Source organism: Mugil cephalus, chromosome 6 (assembly GCF_022458985.1).
Source record: "Mugil cephalus isolate CIBA_MC_2020 chromosome 6, CIBA_Mcephalus_1.1, whole genome shotgun sequence".
NCBI classification, from domain to species: Eukaryota; Metazoa; Chordata; class Actinopteri; order Mugiliformes; family Mugilidae; genus Mugil; species Mugil cephalus.
Genome location: NC_061775.1, coordinates 1,289,905 through 1,305,824, shown reverse-complemented (window position 1 = coordinate 1,305,824; position 15,920 = coordinate 1,289,905). Strand labels below are relative to the sequence as shown.

Sequence of the window (15,920 nt, the reverse complement as noted above, 5' to 3'; positions counted from 1 at the left end):
TAAATGAATAACCAATTTACTTAGTGACAGTTGCAACAAACTTATTTCTTCAATAATTTGATGAAAATATTGATTTGCTTTCTTGTAAATTTGAATGACCCACTCAATGTGTTAAACATTGCGTTGGCTGATTAGTTTAGCTTAGCAAAAAAAAAAAATTTTTTTAAATTATCTGGCCTGGTTCTGTCCAAAATTATCACCAAAGATATAACATTGTGAGAAAAGGAATACAAGTATACCACTTAAAGGGAAAAATCTGAGGATTCTCAGTACATGCGACTGAATGACTCCTGGACGCTTAGTGGATAAAAGTCACAGTTACGATATGCAGTCATTTTCATAGAATGGCATGTTCTAGGATAAGATACATCCATTAGCACTCACTTGTAGTGTATTAATTAATGATCAGGATTTTTAGATACCCCACCCAAGTTTTTCCACACAATGTTCTAACTAACATCACTGTCATTCGCTGCAAAGACCCTGTGTAGCTTCTACCGGCAGTGATTTATGTGATTCAGAGCAAATGTATAAAGAAAAGATACAATTCCTTGTGTTGGTCCAACTAAAACTAGTAATTTATGGAGTGGTCATGTAGGGACTGGTGATCCTCTTGGGACACTGTATGATACAAATGAAGACAAAAGAGAAATGATCCCTGCAGGGGGATTCTATTTAGCTTGAATGTTACGTGAACTGCTATCTCTATGCAAGTCTTTGAAAACCTGAATTGCCCTGTTCTTTCGCTGCAGGAATGAGAAGGCTATGTTGTCAGTTAAAAGAGAATAATTGCATGTTGGTGAATAGATGTGTAAATCTGAGCGAACTTGGTTTTATTATAATTAATATCAATACCGAAGCATAAAAATCAAGTGTATAGATCATTTAGCTACTATGGCCCCCACCTGTGGAACAGCCTGCCAGAGAGCCTCAGGACCGCAGAGACTGTTGATATTTTTAAAAGAAAGTTAAAAACTCACCTTTTTTTAACCAGTATCTTAAGTTCTTCTTACATTCATATGTGATTCTAACTTATTATGTATATATATATCTATATATCTATATCTATATCTATATCTATATATATATCTATATACACACATATATATATATATTTGCTTCTACCCTCTTTTTAAGATGATATTAAACTTAAATAATTTTATTTGTTTTACTTATCATTAGTATTATTTTATTCACTATCTTACATGTTTTTATGTTCTTTTAGGTGTTCACTCTATTAACTTATTCTTTTCAGGGTTTTTTTTATCCTGTCTTATGTTTTTAGTTTTTAGCTTTAACTCCAGTGTCTCCTTAGGGGGGTCCTCCACGCTGGGAACGGTGCCTGGGCTGTCCCTGGGTCCCTTCGGTCCGGCTGGCTTTCGTCTGTCGGGGTCGGGGGTCCTGGGTGCTGGTGCCCCCTGTGACTCCTCCCAGAGTGTATGGCCCCAAAGATAGCGCTTCCTCAATCCTCAGTGTCATGCCATGTCTCCCTATTGTCAGTATTGAGAGTGTGCAGGTGTGTGTGTGTGAGTGTGTGGTATGGAGGGGTTTTACTTGTAATTGTTTCAATTTATGTGTGTAAAGCACTTTGTGTTGCATGTCTATGCATGAAAGATGCTCTATAAATAAAGTTTGATTTGATTTGATTGATTTGAAGTTGCGGGGTTGTTTCTTCACTAGAAACTGTGTCTTCCAGAAGTTTCTGGTGGCAGACAACAAGATGTACTGATGACAGCATTCCAGGAAATTGCTGCTCCAAACCCCAATATATAGTTCTTAACTACTAGTAAAACCAAATTTAATAGTTTAAATTTAGGTACAGCTGACAGCGGTTCAAGGTGAAAAGGAAAATGTTAAATGTCACAGAGAGCAGGAAGCCAATATTGCTCTATGCTGAGCAAATTATCAACACATTTGTGTACATGAATGTCAGCCGTGACTTCACTGGAGGCTATCTTCATCCATCACATGAAGGCAATTGGATGATGCAGCAGTTACAGTCATAACTCTATGGTTACGGTGAAGACATTTTCCACATCTAAATTAGCGACAGCTCACATTATTAAGTACTGAATATAATAAAGAAAAAACTCACATAGTAACAAGATAATGCTTTCTACCATTTGGTTTCTTTTTTTTGGTCCTCATTGGAGACGCATCAGATAAAGACACGTTTTCCAAAAGAGAAGGAAAGACGGAGAAAAAACACCTTAGCGGCGCCTCTGCTTTTCATGCAAAGCCTCTCCCTGCCAGTTTCTATTGCCTTCTGCTTTGGCAGAGTTTTGGGAGTAAGCAGGGCTTAAATAAATTCATTCACTGATGCAGAAACTCCTCAGACATGTAAAATCCATTATATGGTATTAAGTAGGTACGAGAAAATTGAAGTTCCACTGAACCAAATCCTCAGAAATGGTCTACTACAGGAGATACTTTCAGTTGCAAATGTTATTGATGATGTGGTCATTAGGACTCCTTTGTTTCATGTGCTCAAACCCCAGTGCGCACCCCCTCCCATCCTACTCTCATCATCCATACTAAATTGAATGTGGCGTATTGCTACAGTTACTGATGCTGAATTCACAATTACACTGTGTTTGTGCAGTGTTGAGAGGAAGTGAGAAACGCAGAGACTTATACTGCAAACTGATTTTAATGGATTTGTCAGTTACATTAATGACATTGATGAGCAGCAATATGGTATGAAACTACAGGATTCAGTCTCTGCACAGATAAAAGAGAGAGACATGGCCTGGGAGAGATTTTGCTTTTTTGGCTTCAAGAACACACAACGCTCCTCATCCAGTATTATTCCGAGAAAGGTTCTTGTAACAACCTTTGGTTGCTACTATTAAACACCTTCACAGTAGTCATTGCTGGGAAGTTGTGCTCCAAATAAGGCATGTGTGTACTTAAGCCCTCCCACATATATTGGCAAAAGTCCTGATTAGTCTCAAACATGAGGAATCTCTTGTTTGCAATGATTAATATCAAGTTGTAGTCATACAAAACTAGTATATAGTACCTCCTCTGCTTCCAACTTATTTGTAATCACCATTTCTGATATTTGTTCTTAGTGATGGCAAGATGTTTGTCTTTAGCTTCTTAGAGCATCTGTAAAGCTGACTTTTTCACCAGTAAGAAGCAGCATGAGCTCCACATCTGGTCAATTGTTAAAATATACTTGTTTCTGTTCTTGGAACAGTGATATTATTATGCGAACATCTGGAGACACCTGGTTTGGTACAGTGGTTTGCAGAAACTTGCAGAAACTCACTCCTTTAAAGTTTTGTACTCATTGAAGTCTTTCAAAAATCACAAGTAAACATGTAAACAATGCAGAATCAGCATATGATAAAAAAAAAAATCAAAACTGAGGTTCTATTAAAAAGATTCTCCTGTAACAATTGTAATAATTATTCACATACAGTATTCATTTTGTATTTTTTTTCAAGAACGAGTTGCTCCCTGAAAGGTGAATCTCACTGAGTTGAAATCATTTGTTGATCTGCAGTGGTTCAATACTTCAAGCCACTCCACTGGAAGGTATTTCACTTCTTCTTTGGATGCTATTAAAGATAGCAAGAAAAGGAAAAAAAACATGGGAGAAATCAATACTCTGCTTAGTTGTTCCAAGAAGCAGCAGAAGAGGCTACAGTTAGCGGCAGGCTGTGATATTTCCTGAAAAGATGCCTTTATTAGAGAGCGAGAGAAAAAAAAAGAAGCAGAATCATTGCTCTCCTCTTTGCTTGATGAGATGAAGCGGGATGCCAAAAAGTCTGTGTCTGATTAAGTCAACAGCGTGGCCTGTACATAACGGAGGGCCCACTACAGAGGCAACCAACCCCCGGCATTATGACCCACCTATTAGGTAGTACCAAATGACTAACCAAGAGCCCAGTTTGTTATTCAAAACCCAAACTTGGATAAGAACGCTTGACCGGATATTTAACTGCCTGCCCCAGTCTAACCCACTGTTCGATCCAATTAAAAGCTTCTCCGGTCATAGGACGCTTTTTCTGGGACCACAGACAGTCATTAGATGTATTTGTCTCCATTTAATTTCCATTTGCTCCAGATGGGCAGCAGAGGGATTCAACGACATTATCTGATAGCCAAGGGGATGTAAACCGCCATGCAGGACATGTCCGGATGAAGGTGGCAAGAGAGGCGGAAATTTAAGTTGCTTGCTGATGCTAATGCAGTCAGCAGGTGGGAATTGGTGGTGAATAATACTAAACCAGAATACGAGACCTCACTTACTACAGATTTAACTTGACAGTTATAACAAACTCTGGCCAAATTGATTCTAAATGAGCTGTTACATGTAGTGGCTTCATCACATTTTTTTTATGTCTTTGCTCTTAATGCATTCATGTAAAATCTAAAATATACACCCATCTATGTATATAACCCCCCACAGTGTAATGAAACTTCAATCAGCATGCCTGGGCAGATGGAGCTAGACAAAAGTGTACTTTTTCCCCCACATCTGTTCTTCTGGTGTTGACAACAAAAAAAGAGGGATGATAAAAATGCAGATGTCTGGACAGATGTCTGGACAGATCCTGCCAGATCTGAGAATCTACAATGAATAGCGCCAGACAGAGGTGAGAGAAACTGGGCAATGAACTTGAGAGTGAATTCTGAGAACTCTGCAGTTGTTCTGATGAGACAACTGTTGCTCTCACAAGCAGGAACACTTCAAAAAAATCCACAGCAGAAACACTGAGAACAGTCATATGAGAACAGCTAATAAATCAACTCCATATATTTTTAACTGAAAGCATGGATGTGTGAGTATATAAATATTCTAAATTTAAATGTGCGAAAACTTGACAAACATGGGTGTGTTGAGCAAATGAAAATGAAAGAATATCACCAAACACACAAACCTCTCGATACATGATGTGTCTGGTCATGCAGCAGACAGAGGGAGTTTAACTGGGAACTACTGCACAACTAACTCAATCTTTGTTTGCAATCCTTCCTGGGCTGCCTCTTCCTGAATGTTCCCAAGATGTTGCAGAATAATTAGGCAAAATAATAAGTGTGTGTCAAAAACAGAGAACAAGAGGTGGCTTGACTGCTCTCAGTTCTAAATGGGACTGGTTTCTTGGAAGTTACAAATAGCAGCATTTGTTCTAGTTTTTACTAAAGACCTTGACTCTGATAGCAGACATAACCTGGATAAGTGTAAAGTGCACAGAGCCACAGGTGTGTTTATCTAATGATTAATCATTAACGAGTAGTTGTGGGTGTGTAGCCAGTTCACTGTATTCAACCATAAACTGTACATAAAAATGGACTGGAAAAACTCCTCAGAAATGAAGCTAAAGAATGTAGAGCTCCCTCTGGTGTCTGGCTAGTATAGGTCAGAGGCTGCACTACAACAGCAATAAACAACAATAAACATCAAATATTTTTTCCCAAGGATCCAAGGGCTTCTGTAATTTTAGGTAGTTAATATAGTGCTGATACATGACCAAGTGTCAACTGTTCTGATAAATTTTGTTTTAGTTATTTGACGTGATAGCAACAGGATGTGACCTCATAATGAGTATTAGTTATCATGCCAACAACACCGTAAAGTGGTCCCCTAGGACTGTGAGAGTAGTAAAAAATAATTAAATAAACCAATATGCATGGCGAATAATCCAACATTTCTATGTGACTGGTGCCAGTAGAGTAGCGTGTAGTATTAATCAAAGAAAACAAGTGAGTCTGGCAGAAGTGCGTGTTTTGTCTGCATGGCTCCACTCTTGGGCTGTACTATGCAGGCTCAAAACTCACAGGATGGCGCAGCACGTATCACCTGGGAAAGAACCGCCAGTTTAACCAATGTAAGGGAGTAGGGACGCGTTGTCCATATTTATATACAGTCTATGTATTCAACCCATAAGCATCAGGGTGTACGGTGATCACAGCACAAAGATTGCAGTGCATACTAAACACCAAATTTTCTGTTGGTTAGTTTTTCCTGTAGCCCCATGGAAACTTTTGTATTTAATAACTTCATCTGGAAATAATGATAAATTAAAAATATCCTGAAAGTGTCACATCTTGGTGTGGACAGACTTATACTTTACTAGATGAAATGAATATAGCCCAACATCTTTAACATTTACTAACTGGTGGAAAGCATAGATGTCAAATATTTATAGACGAAATTAATATGAAGTCAATGTCTGTGCCTCTTCTTTTTATAGGGTTTATCCAATCAGAATTAGTTGTCTCAGTTTTCATAATCCTTCAGTGTGCGTAGATAGGGAGCTATGCAAACAGACAAAGAAACCTCTCCCTCAATATTTAAAATAATCTCTGCATATTAGATGCGTAAGGTCAATGCCAGTTAATTATGTGAACATTGCTAACAATCCCTCTGTCATTTCTACTTTAAAAAACAACATTTTCAAGACTTGTTGTTTCAGCTTTCTGATTTAAATTGCATCAGATGAGGGAAACAAGTTATCTCTGAGTCACCTTGGTCATTATTCTGAAGAAGTCAAAACTTTAACAAACTGAGGAACTGTGGGTAGGTGTGCAGTAGAGGGGACAAAAGTTAACAAATTGGCTCTCAGTAGTATTGCTGCACAAACTGATGTCTAATACTTACAGCAGCAGCCAGTGCCTGATCCAGGTCTTCAATGATGTCGGCCTCATCCTCCAGTCCCACAGAAAGTCGGATCAGTGTGTCACTAATGCCCAGCACACTCCTCTCATTTTCTGGCACTGATGCATGGGTCATAATTGCCCTAAATTATTGTAGAGGACAGAATTAGCTATATACTGTACATCCTGTGGTTTGAATTGAGACTAGGGCAGAAGCACAGACTTCATAATGGAAATAATGTGTCTATATCAAAGTTAGTTTTGAGAGCTTCACATGGGTCTCTTGTTGATCTCTGCTGCCCCCTTGTGGAATTTCAAATTGCAGCTTAGGTTGCGCTAAATGATTTTTAACAGGTTCAAGATTTAATCTCTACAGGGATACTTACGGATGTTCTGCTAAACTCTCATATCCACCCAGACTCTCAGCTACAGCAAACATCTAAAATAAAAAGACAATAGAGGGAATGAGGTGAAATAGCATAGAAATTAAGGAGAGGAATTAAAGAACAAAGTTGCAAACAGATAAGATAATAATAAGATAATAAATAAAATAATACCAGAAACAACTCCAAACAAATAACAATAACATTGTCTGAATCATGTTTGTCATGTACAACAAAGTATGTACTTCTTCGTGTGACATGTGCAACTTGCTTCTACAAGTGTAATCATGGAATTTAAGAAACTGTTTCCAATATTAACAAATTTCATATATTGCATTCACTCCTGCACATGTTTTGATTGTGTGTAGTAGAATTTCTTGTGTGAAATATGAATTATCATCTCAGCGCTGGTTATTCAGGGAGGCATTAAAAGGCCTCCATCAGGAAGTAGTTGTGCTACTGAGGTGTTTTCCACCTTTTGACTGGTAACCGGAGCCAGTCTTTTTTTTCACAGTCACGTTTTGCAACACCTTCCACTTGTCATACACAAAATCAAATCAAATTTACTGGCAAATTACTTTGAGGTTACTGAGGAAGGTGGTGGCGTGCTGAAGTTTCCCCTTAATGTAGAAGGTGATCATTCCTGGACAGCCGGTGCATTGTTTCTTCATAATATCATACTGAGGGTGAGATGGCAAGCCTACCAAAGAGAGAGGTGGAAAACATGAAAAACCTGTCAGTGAAGTATTAATCTTTTAAACTAGGCAGGTTTGTGCTTTTGATAGACAGTGTACACACTTAAGTGGTGTGAAAAAGTGCCTCCTTCCTGATTTCTTGATTAAACTAAAAGAAAAAATGTGAGCCCTTCCATGCTTTCAAAGACCCATCAGAGTCTATAGCTAATGTATTTGAAACTACCATTAAGCCACGCAAATGAGCCACGCAACTGATTTTATATGTTTTTGTATGCTTGTTAAAATAAAATGTTTCAGAACAACAAATTTAATAAGTCAAAGATAACACAATAAAACACAAAATGCAGTTTTTATATGAAGGTTTTTATTATTAATGGTAAACAAAATCAAACCTACATGACCCTGTGTGAATCAGTGATTTCCTCCTAAACCTAATAACTGGTCACCCTTAGCGGCAACAGCTGCTATCAAGTGTTTATGATAACATGCAATGAGTCTTTTGCAGCTTTTGTCTCGTCAGTCCACAGAGTATTTTCCCAAAAGTCTTGGGGATCATCAAGATGTTTTCTGGCAAAACTAAGACAAGCCTTGATGCTCTTTTTGCTCAGCATTGGTTTTGGTCTTGAAGTAATTTTATCCATTTTAGCCTTGTCTCTTTCTTATGGTGGAGTCATGAACATTGACCTTATGTTGTTGTGGGGTCTTTTGTGACCTCTTGGATGAGTTGTAGCTGCGCTCTTAGGGTGATTTTGGTCGGCCAGTCACTCCTGGGAGGGTTCACCACTGTTCCATGCTTTCACCATTTGTGGGTAAAACTTTAGAAATGGTCTTATCGTTTTTTCCAGACTGATCATCTCAATTGCTTTATTTCTCATTTATTGCTAAATTTCTTTAGATCTCGACATGATTTTGAGGATCTTGTGGTCTACTTCCCTTTGTCAGGCAGGTCCTGTTTAAGTAATTTCTTGATTGAGAACAGGTGTGGCAGTAATCAGACCTAGATTTGGCTAGAGAAATTGAACTTGGGTGTGATAAACCACAGTTAAGTTATGTTTAAACAGGGCTGTGTAGGTTTGGATTTAGTTTTTCCTTAATAATAAAAATCTTCATTTAAAAATTGTATTTCGTGCTTACTTGTGAATTTAAACTTTTATTACTTATATTTATTATTATAATTTGATGATCTGAAACATTTAATTGTGACAAACATGTAAAACAAAATATGAAATCAGGAAGGGGGCAAACACTTTTTCACCACTGTAGCTCATTTGTAGTTCCAATTACATTAGCTATAGATTCCGGTGCATCTCTAAAAGCATGGAAAAGCTCATATTTACTGTGTTAGTTTAGTGCTAATCATATAGCTGCACATATCGCTGAATGTCACAAAAGCAGTGTCCACGAAATGTATTGGTTTAGTGACACAAGGAGAAGCGTTTATTGGTATCTGAGAGCCAGCAGTTGAGCATAATTAACAAACACGAAGAGTGTTGATGAATTCACTTTGATTGAGTTGGAAATTAAAATGCTAGATACAACGGGTAAAATAAATACTGAACACAACACAATTTTTCATAGTAAACCAAAACAAATAAGTTCAGTGATTAAGTTATGTGTAATACTGTAAAATAACAGAGGGAAAAAGTATTGAATACAAGCAGAAAGGAGGGTGGAAAAAGGCATGGAAAGCCAAGACACCAAAAATTGTGATGTGTTCAATGCTTATTTTACCCACTGTATGTAACAACATTCACAAGGCCTGGTTTCTTTCTAAAGAAATTAGGTAGTGGGCAATTTGTTGGAAAACCATGACATTTTATCAAATTGTTACATTTTAGTTTATTCTGTTGGATGGGGCACTGTAAAAAATTAGCATGAAATGTATGTCTAAGGAAGGGGTCTTCAACGTTTTTCAGGCCACAGACCCCCAAACTGATGGAGAGATTAAGTAGGGACCCCCTACCTACTATATGTACTGTAAATTAAATTAAACTCTGCCTAGTGCCATTCATAAATATATATTATTATCATCATTTTGCATTCAATATTAAGCTATTAAAACATTGCACATGTTCAAAAACGGTGCAACAATAGAGTGGTCGTGCAAGTACTATAAACATAAACATAAACACACATACATACATACATGGGATTTCACCTGCGGACTGAATAGAGTCTCCTTAAATGTTAAAGATTTTGTGTGTCCCCTGCAGTACCTCTGTGGGCCCACTAGGGGTCACGGACCCCCTGTTGAAGACCTATGGTCTAAGGCAATGTACGAAACAATAAAGTGCAAAACGAAAACTGTATTCCTAGACAGCACTTCAGGTTTTGTAACCTACTGTGGCATTCTTCCATCATGTAACTAAACAGTCAAATTATTATTTTGGCATTGTTTCAACAATATTTCAGTATGACAAAAGGAAATAATTTCAACTGCATTACCTGGGAAGATGACACGTTCCACCCTGGGATCAGCCTCCAAGAACTTGGCAGCAGCCATGGCATTCTTAAAGTGACACTCCATTCGTAGGTGTAGCGTCTTCAGTCCACGGTTACACAGGTAGCAGTCAAAGGGAGACGGTACCCCACCCAGTGCTGAACCAATGCAAAATCACATGAAGAAAAATAAAGAGGCTACAAACAAAGCCCAAAAATCCAGATCAAGTGAAGAACTGCAAAAACAAAAACTTCCTTCTAAAAAGGTTTTGAATAGGTTCATAACTTTGACCTCACAGGAGCATGTGTTGGTGTTTAAAGAGTGAATGTAGGTCAGGGACAAATAACCTGTTCACCTAATACTGAGTGTAGCAGAGAAGGGCATTGCATATAAGATGCTAGAACTAGTTTGCATTCTATTTCCTTATATCACACTTTATTGCCATAAATGTTAAAACTAGAACAAATGTTCAAAAAATCAAGACATTCACTATTTTAATGTACAATACATTATAAAGTGATAACAGATGACTCACCATTTTGCAGGAACTTCAGTCGCTCATACAGATCATCATTGTTCATCGAGATCAGACCCATTACCACGTCACTGTGACCTGCCAAATAAATGATGTGGAAAAGGCAAAAGTCCATATTAAAATTTATTTAAATTGGAGTATGTAAATATATGGTTTCACCTGTGTAACGGTCTAATCTAATCTAAAACCTACCATTCATATATTTGGTGGCGGAATACATGCAAATATCAGCTCCCAAAGCCAGGGGGCGCTGAGAGAGTACAAGAGAACACATGGGTTAATCATTCCACAGTTGTTTACACACAAACTGGAATTTGATTGCAGGAAATTATTAATTGACTGCTTCAGTGTCAAAAGTGCATGAAATGCCCCTCTGTTGGACTTACCTGGAAGTAGGCCGACATGAAGGTGTTGTCTACAACCACCACGATGTCTTTGTTGTACTCGTGGACCAGCTCAGAACAGGCTTTTATGTCAACCACCTTCATTGTGGGATTAGTGGGTGTTTCAATCCACACCAGCTGCTCGGAAAAATAGAGGACGTCAGTTACAGGCACATGTTTGGGAGATGTGAGTCAGACATTGAAGACGGAGAGCCAAAAACGGTCATCACAGAAAGTGCTGATTCACAATGACTGCTCAGAGTTAACACAAAAAACACTACAATATGGTAGTGACGCAAGACTTCACGGATGTGTTTCATTAGAACAAAGAAAGATGACGTCTATTGGAAGAGCTGCCAAATAGATTTGAAAAACAAACACTGTACTTCCATTTTCTTATGATACTTTTCTTTGACTTACTTTAGTATTGGCCTTCAGGGCAGCCTTGAGCAGCTCTGGTTTTGTACAGTCAGCCAAAGACACATCCAGACCAATTTGAGCAGCAATTCTTTGGAAGTAGCGGTTTGTGCCTTGTAGAAGAAAGTGAGGCCAAGTTAATGCCACTTAACCAACTCGCAATGTGGCTTTACAGCGTAAGTCAGTAATCTAGGCATGTCTCACCTCCATACACATCATCCATGCAGACGATTCCATCACCTGCTTTGAGCATGTGAGTGATGGTCACAGTGGCCGCCAGTCCTGAGGCGAGAGCAAGACCTGCAGTAGAAGACCCATAAAAATCCTTGAAACTGAAATACTTGCCATTTTCAAGCATCAAAATTTCATGTCTTTGTATTCAGGTGTTATTAAAATATAACATATATATGTGCAGAATATATCTTACTCACAGTACTTTGCTCCATCCAAAGCTGCAACCGCTTTCTCCAGACAGTTTCTGGTAGGGTTTCCACTTCGGCTGTATTCAAACCCCTACAGAGAGAAATTAGTTTTGATAGGTAAGTTCAAGTGCCCATACCAGTTTCAGACAATGCACTATATGTTCCAATCCCAACTGACGAATACAGTCCAACTAATCGTGAAGGCTTCTGTTTTGGAATGCTGAGTATTTTAAAGAAGAGAACTGCATGAGGTTAACTGCAGTGTGACCATTATTTAAGACTGAAGTTTCAAGAGGGGACACAAGTGCTGGACATCTAAGCTGCAGCAATCTCAAAGCGTAGCAAAAGTTGGACACTGTCTGAAAACAAAAAGAAATAACGAAATTAAACTCTGAGCTCATATATTACTGAATTCTTGATTTCATATTTCCTTCCTTCTCTCTCTCTCTCTCTCTCTCTCTCTCTTTTTTTTTACCCTGGGTATCTGGGTAAAAAAGCGTTTAAAATATGCTAATCTGGGTATCAGGTTGCCATTCATTATCTGCAAACTGCCTTTCCAAAAGGTTCAGTAAAAACACCCATACATGTATGTACTTGCCACAAACACAAAGCTTGTCTGTGTGCGGACAAAACTAAAACTGAATGTGGCTTAAGAGAGTATATTAATTTTACTTTTCCGATGCCGAGTGACGTTATAGGAGCTGATTTGGGGAAGTATAAAATGCAGCTAATACAACCACAAAAATGTTTAGTCTACAAACACATAAGCATACATTGTATACGCTATAGACTACATGCCTATAGCAGTAAATGTAGCTTGAATACCTTGTAACAAGGTGTGCTTTGTTTACTTAGTTTACTTGGTGTGAACAAGACCAAGGCCGGTGTAAACATTACGCTGTTCATGTTATCTGCTCCAGACGATGGCCCCTTCACTATAAGCTCTATGTTTGGTTTGGCTCAAAGACAAGAATTAGGTCGATTAGGAAATGCATTAGGAAATCAACATCTTATGTGTCATGTATACGGATAGAAAAGCAAATTTCTCACTGGGGACAGAAGTAAGTCAAGTAAGTTGAAGCAGATCGATTAAACTACTTCTAGTTTTCTTTACAACTAATTTAATAGATGGTGTTAATGGTGTACATATGTGTACATATGTCTCAAGGTCATACTACTCATACTTTAAACATAATGACCTCTGATCTTTGTAACTCATTATATGTTATGTTTATAATCATTGACAGAAAATACATCAACTGCAGAGAAAATGTGACAGTTGCGGTAAAGAGAATAATTACATTTCTGACACAGGCTGGTTTTTGTCCCAGACATGGCTTCAGGGTTACTACCACACAGAGAGGAAATCTAAAGATGGTTTAACATTTCACATGGATAGACACAAATGTGGAATTCAGCTGGTGGTTGGCTACATGTGCTTTGACATATGCACAGTCACTCCCTCATATGCATATAATATGCGTCTATGCAATGCCATAGAAACTCAATGCTAATTTGATCCATGATCGCATACATGGCCTGTAAACTACTTCTATAGGTCTAAAATATGGTATTATTAAGAACTAAAACTAGGATGCCCACTACCACCATATTTATTAACAATAATTAATTATATATCCAATTAATTCAACCAATACAGCAGATATAGAGCTTTCGGGAAAAAAATAGTGCACAACACAAGAGATATATTAGGAGAAGGTGCAGTTATTTGAAATGTGTCTAAATTGAGAAAAAAAAACTAACAAAAAAACGTCTGCTTTTTGGAACACGCCAGTCACCGTGTATGACTCTAAAAAGGTTTGTCGGTATGCCAGTCTTAAATAACCACTCATCTCGGGATACTCACGGCGTGGTTACCCGGTCCGTGTTGCTTGAATGTGGTAGAGAGAGAAATCGGTGGCACCACAGCCATTGACTTCCATTGCTCCGGCTCCTGGCCGACGTGTATGGCCTCTGTGGCGAAGGATTTAAAGGCCGTGCTAAAGCCGGCGAATACGTCGCTCTGCTCGCCTTGCTTGACTGTTGGATCCATGGCAATGCTCTCCTCCAAACGCCAACCACAAAAAAGACCGAGTGTGAGATTGCGTTACCTCAGCATGGCAAAAGGAAGAGCCATCTGGGCTGGGAGCGGCTCTTGTCCCTCAGCCAATCAGCGCTCATCAACATGCAGCAAGCGTCGCTGATTGGCTGTTGAGCAGGGGGCGTCCTTTCCTTGTGACCATGCACGTTGTTCCCGTTCTTATGTTCTGTGTTTGAAGTAAGATGCCTGATGCAACGTTTCCTGTTGTTTAACTCAGGGAGGGGGCGGGTCCTTTCTGTATTTTTTAAAATACGTATTTATTTCACCAAGTAGGTTAATGTTTCACAGCCAAATCTTAAACGCAATCGACCTATGCGGAAATTCATATTTCTAATTACATAATGTCACAAAAATAACAAAATAGAAACGAAAAATGTAATGTTCTCTGTATACACCCATTGCCACACTCAGACTGCCTCACAACCCCACCATAAAAGTTGGAATAGCCATGCCATGATAGACTGAAGCTGGTGCATGTTTTTATTCCTCGTGGGAAACATAGCAGACGTTTTTCTGTGTTTCCATTCTTGAACCATAGGGGGAGAAAGAGATCTGTTATGACACTTCAATGGCGCCGTCAGAAGTCTGATTTTCCTTATTCTCTGATAAACATGAGAATAGAGATGCTCCATTTTTTGAAAAACATGTGTGGAATAATGACAGAATCAAGTACATACTGAATGGATGATAGATAAACAATGTCAACGATGCTGGCACTCTTTTTCAGATATGTAAAATACTTTTTCAAGAAAATTACATTAATTGTTAAGACACTGAAAAACATAAGGATACACTCTTATGTCAGCAAAGGGACATTATATCGCATCAAACCTTTTAATCTTCTTTTTTATATGTGTTTATCGGAAACAAAAATGATTCAGTGAGTGAGTCAATCATAATAGTTACATAACATTGTGCATAGAGTGATAAGGTGCAATAAATACACAGCACATATTACATGCAACATTTACTCAAACACAACTTGTGTCCAGAGCTCTGATTCAAAAAGTTACTACTATCCCATATACTACCCAGCGGAATGTTAAGGGGTAAATATTAAACACATTTTCTGTATACATTTTTACATTGTCTGCATTTGTCTAGTTAAACACCACAGGCTTTTACTATGTATAAAGATAGGGCATAAATTCAGATTTAAACCCAGGCTTCTCACTGTGAGGCATCAGTGCTAACCATCACACTGTGCCACCCCGAATATTGTATTATCTTTGAATGAATGCTGAAATTTACCTTATATTAGGTATCGCACAGGAACAAAAACAACTTTCAGATTTTTCAAGTGTTTCGACTAAAAAGGGCCCGTACATTTAAATCAATATGTACTCCACATACTGTACCTATGTAAATGTACATTTCTTCCCAATTAGGTTTAAACAACACAAGCCCTCAAAAACCTACCAGGCACATCAATATCATTAATTGCAGCATTTTGTAAGAGCAACTGGCACTGAACAAGGTGAAGGCCGAGTAAGTTGTCTCCCATCTGATAACAGATCGCTAAGTCTGATTAAAATCACTGTCCTTGTTGACAAGTAGCCGTAAAAGTATTTACTTGTAATGAACATGTGGAAATGCATGCTAATTTCTTATCAATATGTAGACCAAATGGGAAAGTTTAGGCCAAATGTGACCAGTGAGGTGACAGGTATATATGTGTGTGTGTGTGTGTGTGTGCATCTAAAACTAGAAAAAAAAAATCTATTTAATTCTAGCAAACGTGTAAATGTACTTTGCACAATATTTACAATGTTCAGTTTATATATACTATATATATGTATATTATTTACTGCCATTTGCACTGTTATTTTGCACTGTTGAACACTGTTGAACATTTTTTGAACAGTTTTTAAAACAGTTTCTTCTTGCACTATGATACATTCCTATCGCTGCTGCACTTTGTATTGTACTTTTATG

General features: G+C 38.1%; 1 protein-coding gene across 1 annotated transcript; it reads right to left on the bottom strand.

Moving 5' to 3' along the window:
- Positions 1-2,631: 2,631 nt before the first annotated feature.
- Positions 2,632-13,996, bottom strand: LOC125009426 (cystathionine gamma-lyase-like). Its single transcript, XM_047587393.1, has 12 exons — positions 13,752-13,996; positions 11,894-11,975; positions 11,667-11,762; positions 11,466-11,575; positions 11,049-11,183; positions 10,855-10,912; positions 10,663-10,740; positions 10,133-10,285; positions 7,571-7,692; positions 6,996-7,048; positions 6,614-6,752; positions 2,632-3,566 (listed from the first exon to the last, which is right to left on the bottom strand). Exons 1-12 carry the CDS (start codon positions 13,935-13,937, stop codon positions 3,549-3,551), a joined length of 1,230 nt encoding a protein of 409 aa, XP_047443349.1. The 5' UTR covers positions 13,938-13,996; the 3' UTR covers positions 2,632-3,548.
- Positions 13,997-15,920: the final 1,924 nt, after the last annotated feature.

Bases quoted from the DNA above. Each gene is read 5' to 3' on its own strand.
- LOC125009426 (XM_047587393.1), bottom strand. From the start codon at position 13,937: ATGGATCCAACAGTCAAGCAAGGCGAGCAGAGCGACGTATTCGCCGGC. The intron at 7,049-7,570 runs GTAATTTGCCAG...TTTTTATTTTAG, and splicing joins CCTTCCTCAGTAACCTCAAA to ATGTTTGCTGTAGCTGAGAG. The intron at 6,753-6,995 runs GTAAGTATCCCT...ACAATAATTTAG, and splicing joins GAGAGTTTAGCAGAACATCC to GGCAATTATGACCCATGCAT.